Source organism: Hippoglossus hippoglossus, chromosome 10 (assembly GCF_009819705.1).
Source record: "Hippoglossus hippoglossus isolate fHipHip1 chromosome 10, fHipHip1.pri, whole genome shotgun sequence".
Classification (NCBI taxonomy): Eukaryota; Metazoa; Chordata; class Actinopteri; order Pleuronectiformes; family Pleuronectidae; genus Hippoglossus; species Hippoglossus hippoglossus.
Window position 1 is genome coordinate 16,403,857 of NC_047160.1, and position 14,329 is coordinate 16,418,185.

The 14,329-nt window shown below is 40.8% G+C and overlaps 2 protein-coding genes and 1 long non-coding RNA gene across 3 annotated transcripts in view; 1 reads left to right on the forward strand and 2 right to left on the reverse strand.

The window, feature by feature from the left end:
- Nucleotides 1-10,337, reverse strand: LOC117769849 (V-type proton ATPase 116 kDa subunit a-like). The gene is made up of 21 exons (XM_034599012.1): nucleotides 10,183-10,337; nucleotides 8,727-8,849; nucleotides 8,359-8,437; nucleotides 8,103-8,251; nucleotides 7,895-7,990; nucleotides 7,106-7,167; nucleotides 6,888-7,014; nucleotides 6,715-6,797; nucleotides 6,545-6,638; nucleotides 6,198-6,410; nucleotides 5,941-6,091; nucleotides 5,434-5,573; nucleotides 4,543-4,700; nucleotides 4,362-4,452; nucleotides 4,136-4,254; nucleotides 3,565-3,778; nucleotides 2,461-2,571; nucleotides 2,009-2,095; nucleotides 1,782-1,899; nucleotides 1,435-1,606; nucleotides 1-225 (listed from the first exon to the last, which is right to left on the reverse strand). Exons 2-21 carry the CDS (start codon nucleotides 8,841-8,843, stop codon nucleotides 132-134), a joined length of 2,475 nt encoding a protein of 824 aa, XP_034454903.1. The 5' UTR covers nucleotides 8,844-8,849; nucleotides 10,183-10,337; the 3' UTR covers nucleotides 1-131.
- LOC117769855 overlaps nucleotides 6,657-14,329 on the forward strand; it is a 26,575-nt gene continuing 18,902 nt past the window's right edge. The window contains exons 1-2 of the long non-coding RNA XR_004615329.1: nucleotides 6,657-6,667; nucleotides 9,626-9,628. This is a non-coding gene — a long non-coding RNA (uncharacterized LOC117769855). The remainder of the gene's footprint in view (nucleotides 6,668-9,625; nucleotides 9,629-14,329) is intronic.
- prpf19 (pre-mRNA processing factor 19) overlaps nucleotides 12,039-14,329 on the reverse strand; it is a 5,950-nt gene continuing 3,659 nt past the window's right edge. The window contains exons 13-16 of the mRNA XM_034599015.1: nucleotides 14,099-14,272; nucleotides 13,871-13,953; nucleotides 13,008-13,113; nucleotides 12,039-12,908 (exon numbers count right to left, since the gene is read on the reverse strand). Of these exons, the coding sequence (XP_034454906.1) occupies nucleotides 12,811-12,908; nucleotides 13,008-13,113; nucleotides 13,871-13,953; nucleotides 14,099-14,272 (461 nt within the window). The 3' untranslated portion in view covers nucleotides 12,039-12,810. The remainder of the gene's footprint in view (nucleotides 12,909-13,007; nucleotides 13,114-13,870; nucleotides 13,954-14,098; nucleotides 14,273-14,329) is intronic.

Sequence of the window (14,329 nt, forward strand, 5' to 3'; positions counted from 1 at the left end):
TTATTATTCATCACCCACAGGCTGTAGAATAGCAGAGTTAAGACGGGGATATCCTTTAAGTGTTGCAGTCCAAGTGCTCAATACACAGGTTAATGTAACCGTTTGGCAATAGTGAGGAATCATTTGGCTGATCATATCGGAGCTGATGCACTGATCAGAGAGGAGAAAGAGAAAGGGCTCAGCTTGTATCCTGTTCCACTGTAGAACTTGTTCTGAAACTCCACCCTGCAAGAGACAGAAGCAGAGTTAACACACACAGCAAAGTAGAATGCTACCGAGCAGAGCACATACCTCTGCCAAGGCCCAACATTCCCCGCATGAAACCACATTTAAATTCACTAGATCCAGATGTCTACTGCACCACCTTGCCCATAAACATCTGTTCCCCAAACATGTCTGATTTTTCTCATCAAGCTCCATGAATTATTCTTCAAACAAAAAGGTTGCAATGTTAAAGCTCCACCAAGTTTCATGGAAGTCCGTCCAGTAGATTTTGCGTATTCCTACTAAATACCAAACAAACGCAGATGAAAACATAACACCTACGCAGCGGTAATACACTACAATACACAATCAACTTTTATTCCTATACCTCTCAGACCAACAATCACGTCCACTTCATTCTACAGCTGAATATGATTTCGATTAGCATTTTGTTGATTTTCTGATGTTCTGACCTTTTTTAATGGTTTGATATGTTTGTTAATCCACGAAAGAAAAGAAAAAAAGAACCAAAAGAGAAAATGTTTGTCCCACAGGGAAGGTTTGATGAAGTTGGAATATTTTCTCTAGCATCACCATGCAACAAAAAATATTTAAAATTATATTCAAGAAATAAGAAAAAATGTGGAGTCATCAAATGTACTCTGCACATTCATGGTACCTGAAGGAGGAAACCTTAGGAAAGGCAGCAGGGCAGGACATTTGTTGAGCACATAATCAACTCCATCACATTTTTTCTCTACCAGTAAGAGACTCCAACTGTTATTCTGGGTCTTTACCAAGAGTCTGGCAACATTACACGTGTTCCTCAATGAGAAGTTTCACTCGTAACCGTGCAGCAGCTTGTTGTCGCAGCTGCCAGAGAAGACGATCTACTGGACCGATTCTAAAAGCTCTTGTAAGTAGCATTCATTTACACACACACCCACATTTATAAACATGGGGTCGAGGTTGGTTATTTCTCATCCAGCTAATTTGGTTCTTCAAGTGTATTTAGTTGGTTGATCCGCTTTATCTGAGATGATGATACCTTGAATAACATTACTCTTACTCACATTTGGAAATAATTCATAATTTTTTTGTCTCTTCGCCTTTAAACAATTTTCTATATGTGATGTGTTGATCTGAAAACGGCTCCAGGTCTTTTTTAGGGCGGCTCAGAACAGAACCAGGCCTTTTGGGCAAATGTCTTCTTTGTCCTCCCATCCTTACCAGTGCAGACGGAGCGCGTGGAGGAAAGCTGAGAGGCCCTCCATAACCAGTAGAATGGAGACAGTCAATATGGCAAAGAAGGCAAAAATCACAAAAAGGACCACAGATCCCACATAGCCTTGCCACCGCAGGGCGAGACGCATCACCATCACCCACAACACCTCCGACAGCTCTGTGGAGACACAAGTTACTCACTGTCACGCAACCACAGTCACATGGAACAAAGCTCTCACATGTATAAATAACCATGTATAAACAGGAAGTCTGAGTCTATGCATCATGTGAGCGTGAAAATAAACATTGTGTGTGTGTGTGTGTGTGTGTGTGTCAGTATGTGTGCCACTCACGTGCATGTGCCAGACTGAGAGCCCAGAGTCGGAGGTAAGAGGCAGTGTTGGAGATGCAGCCCAAGCAGTACTCTATGGTGTGGATGGCCTGATGCATGAACACGTCTGCAGCATCAAACTAAGGCAGACAGCACAATCAATAACAGTTGGACAAGAAACAAAAGAATAAGCTCTCTGAATGGACGTTATTTATTTAATGAATGAAGTCACTTGTGCTTCTCCATTACCTCTTCTCCTCCATTCCCTCCATCCACCTCCCCCTCATGAGTATTGATGGAGCCTTCATCAGCCACCAGCAGATGTCTGTCTTCTTCCTGATGTTGGGGGGATTAAAATTGAGTCAAAACTGGAATTACCGCCCCCTGTGGTTGTAGGTTTCCGCTAAACTGTGCAGTCTCATTCTATACACTTTTCAATTTCAGACTCATGAGGCCACGGTGACCTCTGACCACTGAAATCGCATGAATTCATCTACAAGTATGAGTACAAATGACAACTGCTCAAAATCTGAAGACATTCCCTACAGGCAGACTTGAGATATGTTCAAAAGGCAAAAAACATGTTTTGTGAGGCCACATTGACCATAATGCCTCTGGCCACCTGCTGTTGCCAACGCGGAGGCATACAAATGTAGCTAACTGTTGCTAAGAGTTTAAAGTTCAGTAAGAAACACACTCACCGAATGACGTCGTCTTCTCTTGAACGTGATGTATTCGTACGTTGGCTTTCCAAAAAGCAGGACCGGGACTGAGCACAGAGCCAGAACCACCAGGACCTTCTGCACCAAGTTCTACAGAGGAGGAGTGAAGGGAGACCAGCTGCTCACTTTATCCACGTTGAAGGACAACACTGTTTTTTACCCCCATTTACAACACAAGCTGCGCAACATACACACTTTGATTTCTGCAAACCATATTTCAAAGCATGCCACAGTTTTGTCAACATGACTGGTATTTGCCGGTATCAGTTCATCTTGCAGAGACTAAAGCGTAGCTCAAGATTAATACTCCTCACAGTGAGCGTTTGTCTTTTACTAAAAATGAAATCACTTTGGAAACTGAGCAACAGTTGTAGTATTCTTGTCTGTTTGATTGTTTTACGAAATCTGCTGCTGGTGTGTTTGTAGAAAGACTTCAAAATGTTTTTAAGAGTGATCAGTTCAGCAGCACTGCATTTACCAGCGCTCTTATCAGAAATAGAAAAACTGAACAAGCAAACAGAAGTGAAATAAGGAAGCTTCATGCATGAAAACTGTTACTAACTGATATATCTTGGATAACCTAAGCAGCAATTTTAGATTTATTTTCAACAACAAATCCATTTCATATCCAATCTCGGGGCCCCTCAGTTTACGGCTGATGACAAATTAGCCTCTGAGATCTACGGACAATATTTTGGGGCGTCTGGTGTAGACAGCAGATATCCGGGCCAAGACTGCATCTTCTGTTCGCCGTTTAATGTCCGACTAGTTTCTTCTATCACATGAGTCAAAAGTTTCTACACACAAACCACAAACGGCGATACTTTTTTGGGTGTTTTCAGTCCTAGATTCTGCAAATTCCCATATAGAATCTGTTTATACCGATTATTTCATACATAACAACAATTGAATAACCCTCATATAAGATCATTCACACTAAATCGTCACTGTTTGGGGTTTTCAGCATTTTCAATGCGATTTTATTTTACTGTATTACTGGATTCTTGAATTGGAGAATACATGGATTCACACAACATAAAAGTCTGATAATGCACCTTTAGAGGAAGTGAACAAACCACACACCTGTCCCCCATAGAGTGGTGCGTTTCCAGGGTTGTCTGCGAAGAGGAACATGTCTATGAAGTGGATGAGTATACTGGGAGCGAATTTGGACTCAGTGGGAGTATAGGCAATCCACTTGAAGACCACCATGAACACGAGGTAACCGAACAGAGACACCATGAAGAACAGCTCTGGGATCAGCACAAAGAACACACTGCTGATCTTGCCAAAGTGCCTGGAGAAAGAGAGGGGGGAGTAGAAACAGAGGAACAGGGGTGTGTCAAGACGAGACGGAAAAGAAATGAAGAGAAACAAGGACCCAGTTCGGACCTGGTGTTAACATCTGTCCTGAGGGAACGGATCACAAGTGGTCAGCCCTAAATTCAGGTCTGAATGTACCCAAATGCATCCTGAGGTCTGATCACTCTGACACATTCAGGACGTATGTTAATAACAGACGAACTAAGAGCTGTCCACTTCGGATCATCGGATCAGTCAGGGCGAGTGTTAACATCAGGTCTGAACAGGGCCAATAGTGGAGGTTTACACGCTCCAAACACACATACCAAAGAAGTGAAACATGATCACTTACAGGTAATTGAAGAAGGACAAGCAGACTCCAAACGTCATGTGAATGACGCCGATTATGACTGACATCTTCATCTTGTACGAGTTCAGGAAAGTCAGCTTGTTGTTGGACATGCCCCAAATCTGATGATGACACAGACACAAGAGAACGAATAAATGGATGGAGCTGATGACGTGAATGAAAAACAGTGAAGCTGAGAGGGAAGAGGTGAAGAGTTCGACGGACGAACCGGGTCAATGCCAAATGGATAAGGGCTGGTGAAAACACCGGACACAACCGGATCCATGGACAAATACTGGCTCCCTTCCAGGACGGATGCACTGTAAGAGATGACACAGAGGTAAGATGGACGGGAACCGGAGCCTGTAAGGACATCACTTTGAAGCTTTGCGAGTTTGGAATGTCCTCACTTCCATATGTTTTTCTCAAACATGGGGCCGACGTGCCACGCTGAGCTGAAGATGCTGAGGCCTCTGCTGAAGCACTCGTTGTAGATGGCCCCCGTGTAGATAGAGAACAGTCCCATCAGCAGAATCAGGTACCTGCCTCCAAACATCATCCTCCATATCTAGACCACACACACACACACACACACACACACACACACACACACACACACACACACACACACACACACACACACACACACACACACACACACACACACACACACACACACACACACACACACACACACACACACACACAGGGATTCATTTCAGTTTGCACTGTGCAAGGTTAAAGACGTGTTTGAGCACTTTAGCTTCAGTCTGAATAAAATAGTTTTGCAGATCTCCTGGCAACATTTTTTTAAATCCTACAAAATAAGCCACATTTAGAGAAAATACAAAAAGTTTAATACAATTGCCTGCAAACTAAAACTGACAGTCAAATTAATTTCTCTAGTATGGCATTGAATAATTTAATTTTTGAAATTATATAGTATGTTTATACTAGCAATTATTTTGTAATGCCAGTTTTATTTCATAAAGATTTAAAATCAGTAAAAAACTGAATTTATAAAGCTTTTGAGAAAAATACTTCATCTCTTAAATGTAAAATCATTAAGAAGTCATCAACCTAACAGCAAACCAATCATCTACCAATCAAAACGCAAGCTTTAGTTGAAAGTCACTTTTGGTTCTTAAATTTTTATTTTTTTATTTAAAGTTGTTGAATGTTAAAATAAAGTCACTAAGGATTAGTTCCATTATAAAATGCTACCGAATCCCCACTGAGCCTTATCCTTTGAATTGAGCAGTGAGTGTGTGTTTTGTATGAGCGGATATCCTCTGAATTACCTCGTTGTTGTTATTCCTGAGTTTGGGGTCCTTCTCCTCAAGAACCATCCAGAGTGCGCCCAGAGTCATGAGTAAACCGTGACCCACGTCCCCAAACATCACGGCAAACAGGAAGGGGAATGTAATTATTGTGAACACCGCTGTAGAGGGTAGGGATTCAATTTTAAAAGGAACAAGACAAGGTCAAAAACTAATATATGGACAGACTGAGTGTGGTCGATGTGCAAAATTGAGAATGTAGTTAAAAACTGATGTTGAAGCAAAATACTATAATTAACATATTTATGATGTCATTGAATCACCCTTGCATGTTTAGTGTGAGCAGATTTCAACTCTTTGTGTTTCACGTTGTCTCAGTCAGACCCGCGACTGTTTAACGTCCGGCTCAACTGATTTGAAAAATTGCAAGTACGCACGCACGCAAAAAGATGCTACATGAAAAAATAATTCTCCAAAGGGTTTGATAATGGAAACTTGTTAGAACTTGTTTAGTCTTTGCTGTTGTACCTGGATTGACTTCACGGTAGCTGGCCACTCCATATGCATCAACAATGTTCTGGAAACCAGCTGAGAAAGAGTTGATGGGAAACAAGGTGGGTGGGGGGGTGGAGGACGGCAGGCGGTTGTAGAAAGAGTCGACCCCACTTCCACTCTTCCTCTGAGGATAGAGAAGAACTTCAGATTAAAAAAAAATCAGGAGAGTGAAAAATTAGACACTTCACTTCAGTTTGTGTTAACTGTTCTTGTCTGTGACATTGTCGTACCCCTCCCTCTCTGAGAGCGCTCTGCAGTTCAGGCAGCTTGGCAACGGGGCACCAGGCCTCAGCGATCAGACATTTGTCAGTAACGGAGGGGCTGCAGAGATTCAGCACCATCTGGACAGCCTTGCTCTTCTGAACCCGCACCTTCCACTGAGGCAGCACGGCCACCACCTGCATCAGTAGCTGCTGCAGGAAGGCCTCTGTCTGTGATAATACCTTAAGTACAGAGGAGTGAGAGGAGGACGAGTGTTAACAGCCTTTTAAAGAAAAACCCAAATTACTGCTACTGTTGATTGATGAAAGGAGAAAAAAAAGTCAACTGTACTTTTATCAAGGGAACAAACACTTACTGATTTGATGTCTTCAATTCTGCCTTGAAGTCCCTGAAGGATGTCCTCTCTCTCAGCCGTCCTCTCAGGGTATGCAAATGTCTGTGTGCGGAAACTTTGGGGAAATCAAAAGATTTTCAGCAAGTTCAACAGACGGTGTAGAAATGTTACTGGTGCAGAGATTTACCCACCAGTCACATATCTTCTTGACTTTCTGTCCAATCTGATCTCCCCAGTAGGAAATAAGGAAGACTGTCCATTGCACCATTTCCCCCTGCAAAAGAAGACACAAGAAAACAGCCGATGAGAGAACACCTTAGAGACAACTCCCATCTCTCAACCACCATCGTCTCTCATTTCTCACTGTGTCTGGGTGCTCGAGGCGATCCTCCATTTCTCTGAAATCCACGATTATGTAACCGCGACACGCCCGCCATAGCAACCGTTCAAAAGAGGGGACCTTCCATGGATGGACTACTCCTGCCACAAAACTGGAGGACGAGACACAGAGAAAGACGTGTCAAACAGAGAGAAAAGGTAACAAAGAGGGAGTTTGAATACATTTTGAGTAATTGAATCCACCTGAGGTGGACGTCTTGGCGGTTATCGAACAGGCCTTGGCTCTCCAGCACAGGTGGTGGTGCCTATAAGAAGAAGCCGGAAGAAGAGTTATTTGTAAGTTTAGTGAGTTTGCTCACTTGTACAATTATCAAAGAAAATGTAATAAATGAAATAGGAAATGCTGCAGAAAACAAGATTACATCCATATGACAACGTTTCTATTTGAAAACAGCATTTTCAAACTAATACGATCTTTGTCCACGCAAGCCTTTTGGCTCTATATCAGTTTTAATCCACGTCAAAAAAAAAACGCCTGTAAAAGCAGATCACATGATTGCTCAGATACACTGGTATGTGTGTGCTGGTGTACACAGGATGCGTTGGGTTGTTAGTTGCAGATCACTTGAATAATAGCTCGTCTCTTGCACATTTAAGCAGTTGTATCATCAGACAACAGGGTCAGCAACACACATCATCTAATTGATGTTCCATGTTGCGTTCTACACGGGTAGCCTAGGCTAATCGGTTGTTTTCTTCCAGAAGGGGGTCATGGGGACATCCTGACAGAAAAAGACCCAATCAGCAGGTGGTTGGGAGTTTCTACATCATCGTTTCCAAACATCTGTTTCTGCCCGTCCGACTAAAACGCAGCTCCAGACTTTTCTAACTAAAACAGAGGCAGCAGCATTTCCAGATGTCTCTGTTTTAGCAGCTCTAAAACTCTTAGTGAGTAGTGTGGACACCTGGCGTAATTGATGCAGTTTCAAATGAAAACATAGTAGTATGGATGCAGCCTAAGTCATTACCCACCTGTGAGGCTGTTAGAGAGTGTGTTCTGGTCAGGACACCTCGGTACTGAGAAAGCTGGGTCAGCTGAGCCCGAAGGCTGTCTCTGTTCTTGGACACCTAGTGACACACACACGTAGGGGCAAATAAAAGCCAATAAGTTCAAACCGTTTTCAATAGAGCAATAAAGATTAAAATAATTTTCTTCCTCTTCTTCGTTTCAAGCCCTCACCTCTCTGAGCTCTCTGGCCAGCCTCTCGCACTCCTCCTCTATGGTGATAAGTTCGCGGGGCTGAGGGGCAAAGGGGGACGGACATGGAAGAGGGAGGGGACCATGCAGGGGGGGGGACAGGGAGCGTTTCATCTCCTGCTCCAGGAAGGCTGAAGAGTAAATAAGAGACCTTCAGAGGACAGATAGAGAATCTAAACAACGTATTAAGAACACGCATGGAACTATGGACGGGGATCAATGAGTCAATCTCACTTACAAAAGGTTTTCTCAAGTTCCTCACATCGTCTGACTTCGCTGACGAACTTCCTCTGAAAGGAGTTCACGTTGGGATTTAACTGGAATTAGAGGGGAAAAGGGGAAGAGGGGAGACGAAGAGGGCAACATGGTTACGCATTGTCTGGAAAATGTATTTTTACAAGGGGGCAACAGAGAAAAACTGACTCGCACATTTGTGTCTACACATGCAGCCCCCTCCGCTGTTTGAAAGCAGCCTGAGAGAGGAAACTTGTTTATTATGTCTCAATCTACCATTTCACCTAAGATCAGATTCAGAAATGTTGCAAACTGCAAAGTGACATGATAAAGTAATAAATCAAAACAAGTTCAAGAACAAGAGTGACTCACGTCTCTGAACTCAACCAAACCCAGTTCTCCCAGCTCACTGACACAATTGTAAGCCGAGTCAGACTGAAGGAAGAGCTGCACCAGGCACACCTCCTCGCTGCGAAACATGGAGCCCATAGTTGGCTGCGCGACAGCACGGAAACAAGTTCAAGTTAATATTTTCATCTGTGAAAAAAAAAAAAACTGACCTACATAACATACAGCAGTTCATAGTGGAACGGGATATAACAATGAAAAAGTGAAGTGAGGCAGTATACAGTTAATTAAGGCAGTATACATTTAAGTTACAACAATAAAAGCCTCTTGGCTGTCGATGCAGATGCTCATGAGTTGAAACTGAAGAATGGGGAAGTTCCAAGTCCTCCTGACTGTGATGATCCAGTGGAATTTCCAGAGTTGCACAGGCATCATTCTGCCAATATGAGAAGCTCACATAACTTTTATCAGTTATGAGTAAAATCCCTTTACAAACAAACTAAGTCAACAAAAAATGAATCATAAGCACAAGAGCTCTGCAATAAGTCTTACCTACATATGAAGGTTGAACAGTGTTTTTGTAAGTAAGATGAAACACAAAAATCTGAGTGGATTTCTAGTGTCAGGGGAAAACCCAATAAAGTTTGGGCTGGATCCAGATCAGGGGGCGGGTCCTGGAAGTTTTTTTTCTCCAGTTTTGTTAAGATTGCGAGATGTTTTTCAAAATTTTCCCAGAGAATACTTGATGGATCTTGTTGAACAATATCCGGCACTTTTAGGGAACTGATATCCACAAGTGTGTGAAATTTGGTGCAGCATGTCAACAGTTTAAGCAGACTGTTGGTGGAGGGATGCGCTCAACTGAGCGCCATTCAAGTCAAAACTGTTTTAGAGAAGTACTGATTTGTTTTTTGAGACTGCAGCTTGTGGTGCTGTTGAGCTCTATCACATTATATTTAAACTTCATTAACAGCAGCATCAAAAACCAAACCCTCAGAACTGTTGGGTCAGATTGCATCCTATTATTCTGCTAAGGTGTACCTAATAAACTGACAGTTTTATAGCAGGTAATAACATTTCTGAACAGTGTTTTTACTGAAACAAAGAAGAGAACAAGACTTGGCATTAAAACTATAAACACGTCATTACAAAGTGAGTATCTATAGGAACACTTACAAAATAAACGTTTACATTATTTTGAAGGAATAACGACCTACATACTGTCTGCCTACTTTTCTTCTGGTCCCCACAAAGTAACTGGGGCACGGTTTCCTTTTTTTTTGTGTCAAAGAAACGGAGGCGCAAAGGTTTTCAGATCGAAACTGAAGAGTTTGACATTAAATGGAAAACAGCTCTTCGTCAATTAAGGCGGAGGAAATGAAATGAAAGTGTTAACAGAGCTTTGACTCGTTCAGCTCTGAGGGGAAATACTGAGAGAAGAGAAAAGACCTGATGAAGCTGAATGAAATAAATCTCTCACCGGTTTGACTCGAAACTCCTCTGGACTCTGACCCGCTGGAGTGCCACCCCGTCCCGGCCTCGAAGCGACGGACACACCGGTGACTACGCGACCGAGGACCGATGAGAAGCGAAGCTGTTTGTGAGAAGTTTCCTCCTGACTCCAACTTCCTGTTTGACCAAGTCACGTTACTCTAGTCTCACGTGACAGCTGCCGGGGTTTTTTTTTCACTCAACTTTATTTACATCGCAGCACATCACAATACAGGAGACGACTGAGTGCTAGAGAACATGTTTAAATAAATAAACAACATACTAAGAAACATGACACAGATATTAAGAAGAGGAAACAAGCAGAACGCAAATTAAGTTTTATTCAATTAGATCAGAATCAGGTTTTATTGCCGAGCAGGTTTACACATACAAGGAATTTGATGTGGTGTTTTTGTACTGCAAGTATAAATATATACAATATAAAAAATAGGAAACAAAAATTTGATATCAATAATACTATAAGCCCCAGAGGAGGGATTGTGCAATATGTTGCAAATTATCACAAGAGACTGGATTGTGCAGTTATAATATATACATTTTTATAAACAGTTATGAATAAAGGCCTGGCAATTACTTCAAACTTACCTAAGTATTCAAGTTCAATGAAGAAAATGTACTTAAAAAAGTATACAATGCACAAAATACCTCCAGTATCGATCATAAAATTGTTTATGCCTCTTTTTTAGAAGACAAAAACTTGTATTTTCTTGTATATTGTATTCTACACAATAAAGTGTCACTTCTAAACACACTTTTACATTTTAAGCTTATGGATTTGTTAATTTTGTGAATAAACTGACATAAATATATTGTATGAACAATATTTATTCCACCACAGTGAAAATGATAGAATAAAACATGAAAATTAGTTGTGCATGTGTGAAATGATAATTTGTATTATGGGTTAATGAGCTAATTATGTTTGAACTATTCAATTGTTCTGTTTGTTATAAGCCTAAACAAAATTGAGCCCGTTCTTTAAGTTTTAAGAATCTGGTCAAAATTCCATCGAAAGAAACCGGCCCGATACAAAACACACCCAGACATGGTTAGATATAGTGCAGGAAATATACATGTTTGTGATGGGAAGGGTCACTGATTGTTGAAGACATTTTCTTCAGGTTTAGAGATAAAGGCATTAGCTCTGCATATTATCAATATGAGCTATTTGTAAAAAATAAATAAATGAAAGCGTGAACCCTCTTGACAATTGAATTTTTGTGGAGCTGTGAAATCTTTGTCATATTTAAATAAATAATGTAAAAAACTACAGGTAATAAACTCAACCACAATGTTATGTACAATCATTAAGTGCATGTATATTACCTCTTGGCATCAGTCATGATTGTGGTAATATTAAAGATCCCCCTCAAGCAAAACAAGTTTTTTTATGCAGGAAAATTAATTCCAGAATAAGTAATGCCCGTGCACTGAAATGCCCGTTCTATTTTCATCCATTTAATATTTCCACATTACTCTTCAGTTGGATGTGGAATCAGTGACTCACCAACAAGTGGTCGTCTTAAAAAAAAATCATGTTCACATATACAGAACTTGAACTCTTGATATGAGGGGGATCTTAGAAACTTTTCTCCTCCCGCAGACGTGTAAACCTCTTCTTAATGTCAAACTCTGGACATTTGTCACTTTGAAGCTCAAGCACAAGGTAGGTACCAAGTAGAAATAACGCCTTTAAAGTTCATACACCAGCATTTGCAGCATAAATTTGTCATGAAAGACAGACAACAAATGGATATCATCTTGAAGATGTGGGCCAATATAAACTCATTGAGCAACGGTGTATGCTGATGAAATGTCTGAAAATGGAGGCAAAGTAAAATCATTTTATTTCCTTTGGAGGATCCAACAATTCCTCTTAATCTGACAAACACATGTATGGCCATACAAAAGATATTTTATTTTACTGTAAAAGGGCAGCAATGGGTAAAATAGCAAGTAATGAGAAATATACAATTGGAAGAGAAAGACAAAAGTAGAAATGGAACAAATGAAACAGGAAATGAAAATGGGGGAGGTCAAACCAGACTACATTTGTCAGAGGAAAATGAATCTCATACTCGTGTTCTTCTGCTGGATTGAACTGTTGGTCACAACAGATGATTTTACCCTAAAGACACTGTAATAAAGCTGGTCTACGTTAAAGTAAGCAAGTTTTTGTCACACCACATTTGTCCAATAGTGAACAACAACTATGGAGTTGTATCACAAGATATTTCAGAGACCACCCCACCCCCCCAACCCCACACAAAGAAAATACTACAGTAAAATCATAACTGCTGCCAAATCACACTGGAACATGACACTGGCTTCTGTATCTTATTTAACATCATTTATATTTAAATGCCAACAAAAATGTTGTTATCCTAGCCATTGTGCTGTGGTTTCAATCAGCAGTTTGTTTCATGTTCTTTCCAGGACATGACAACTAACACACTACAGAAGCAAAGTTAGAACTGATTTTGTTTTTTTATTCTTGTCCTAAAAATTACAGGTCTATAATAAGTCTGTGTCCAGGATAGTGACTGCTGTTGCTATCCTCCCCTCACACCTGCTCCTATCTCGGTTGTATGTTTCTCTACAAACTGTAAAATTTGAGACTTCTGTCCATTCCCGCAGAGGTCAGGAACTGAGAGTTCTCTCCAAAGGCCACTCCAGTCACCAACCCTGTATGGTCTACAGTTTGAAAGGAAACAGCAATGTCAAAAATCAGCCAATGCTAACAACAAATACCATATAACGTGAACATTTTGACATGGCATTTCTCTTCCTCACCTGTGAAGTTGAGGACCTCGGACCACTGCTTGCAGATGTAGACACGGATGTCAGACCCTCCTACAGCCAGGTAGGTACCACTCTGATCGAACACAAGGGACTTGACCTGGAACAGAAAAACACAGAAATTATTATTCCTTATTCCTTGTTGTGAATCTGCGTTAACTTTGTGCTTGTAAAGCTCCAATTAACATTCTGTCTAGTTAGACTCTTACTTTGAGTCCCCTCAATAACTACATCCCATTAAAAACAGGGTTTCTGCAGGTCGCAATAAGAAATATAAGATTTAAAAAAAACTTTTAAAAAACCATAATGAATAAAAATTGAGCCCCATAATTGACAGAAGTTTAAGAAGCCTAGTAAAGAGCAATCTTCAAAATGCCACATTACTTCAGCCTTATGTTAATCTTGTTTGTAGTTTGATTACTGTAGGTGAATATCCAACAAAAACAAAACATCTCTTTAAAAAATGAATGTTGCCAGAATTAGGACCTACCTTAACTTATTGTACGTAATATTTTTAATCTATTAAAAAAATTCTGATCAACTTCTTTTTTTTTTTACTTTAAGACGTTGTGAAAACCCAGTAAATAGTTTATTTTCCTTCTCTTCTATGCCACTTTCATGTCTGTACTATAACATGAAGCTGGAGACACAAGATGACAAGCTTGGCATCAAGACCCAAAATAGCCACAAACCACTGACCTGGTTTTATATGTTATAACAATTCACCTACCAATAACTCTACCTTTTACTAATGCAGATATTTTTACTTGTAGAGATGTTGACATGTAAAAGGCTAAGCTGGGGTTTTATGGGTGGTTCCACTCTGCTATTTTTCTCGTTTATCCCTCTGGTCTTACCTCGTAGTTGTTGTCAAGATTGATGGTCTTGAAGTTCTTCAGTTTTCTCAGATCCCACAGTTTCAGAGAGCTATCCTGGGCACCTGAAGGAAACAACCAGAAAAGGTCACAGCTCAGTTTAGTGCCAATACAAAGGCTGAAGATGCTTCAGTTAACAGTTATTTTAGATCAGTGTACTTGTAAATCTTCCTGAAACTTTTCACTAAAAATGCTGTTATGAGTTGTTACCTGTGGCCAGATAGTATCCATTCTCAGAGAAAGCAATGGAAGTGACAGGACCAGAGTGGCCGGGGAAGTTGGCCACATTGGTGCGCTCCTTCAGATCCCAAATCTTGATTTGAGAGTCCGCCGTACCAGTGCCAAAAATGAGACCATCAGGGTGGAACTGAGCACAGGTGAGAGCTGTAGAGAGCAAACAGAAACATTACCACCTGGAAGATGATTCATTCAGACTGTGAA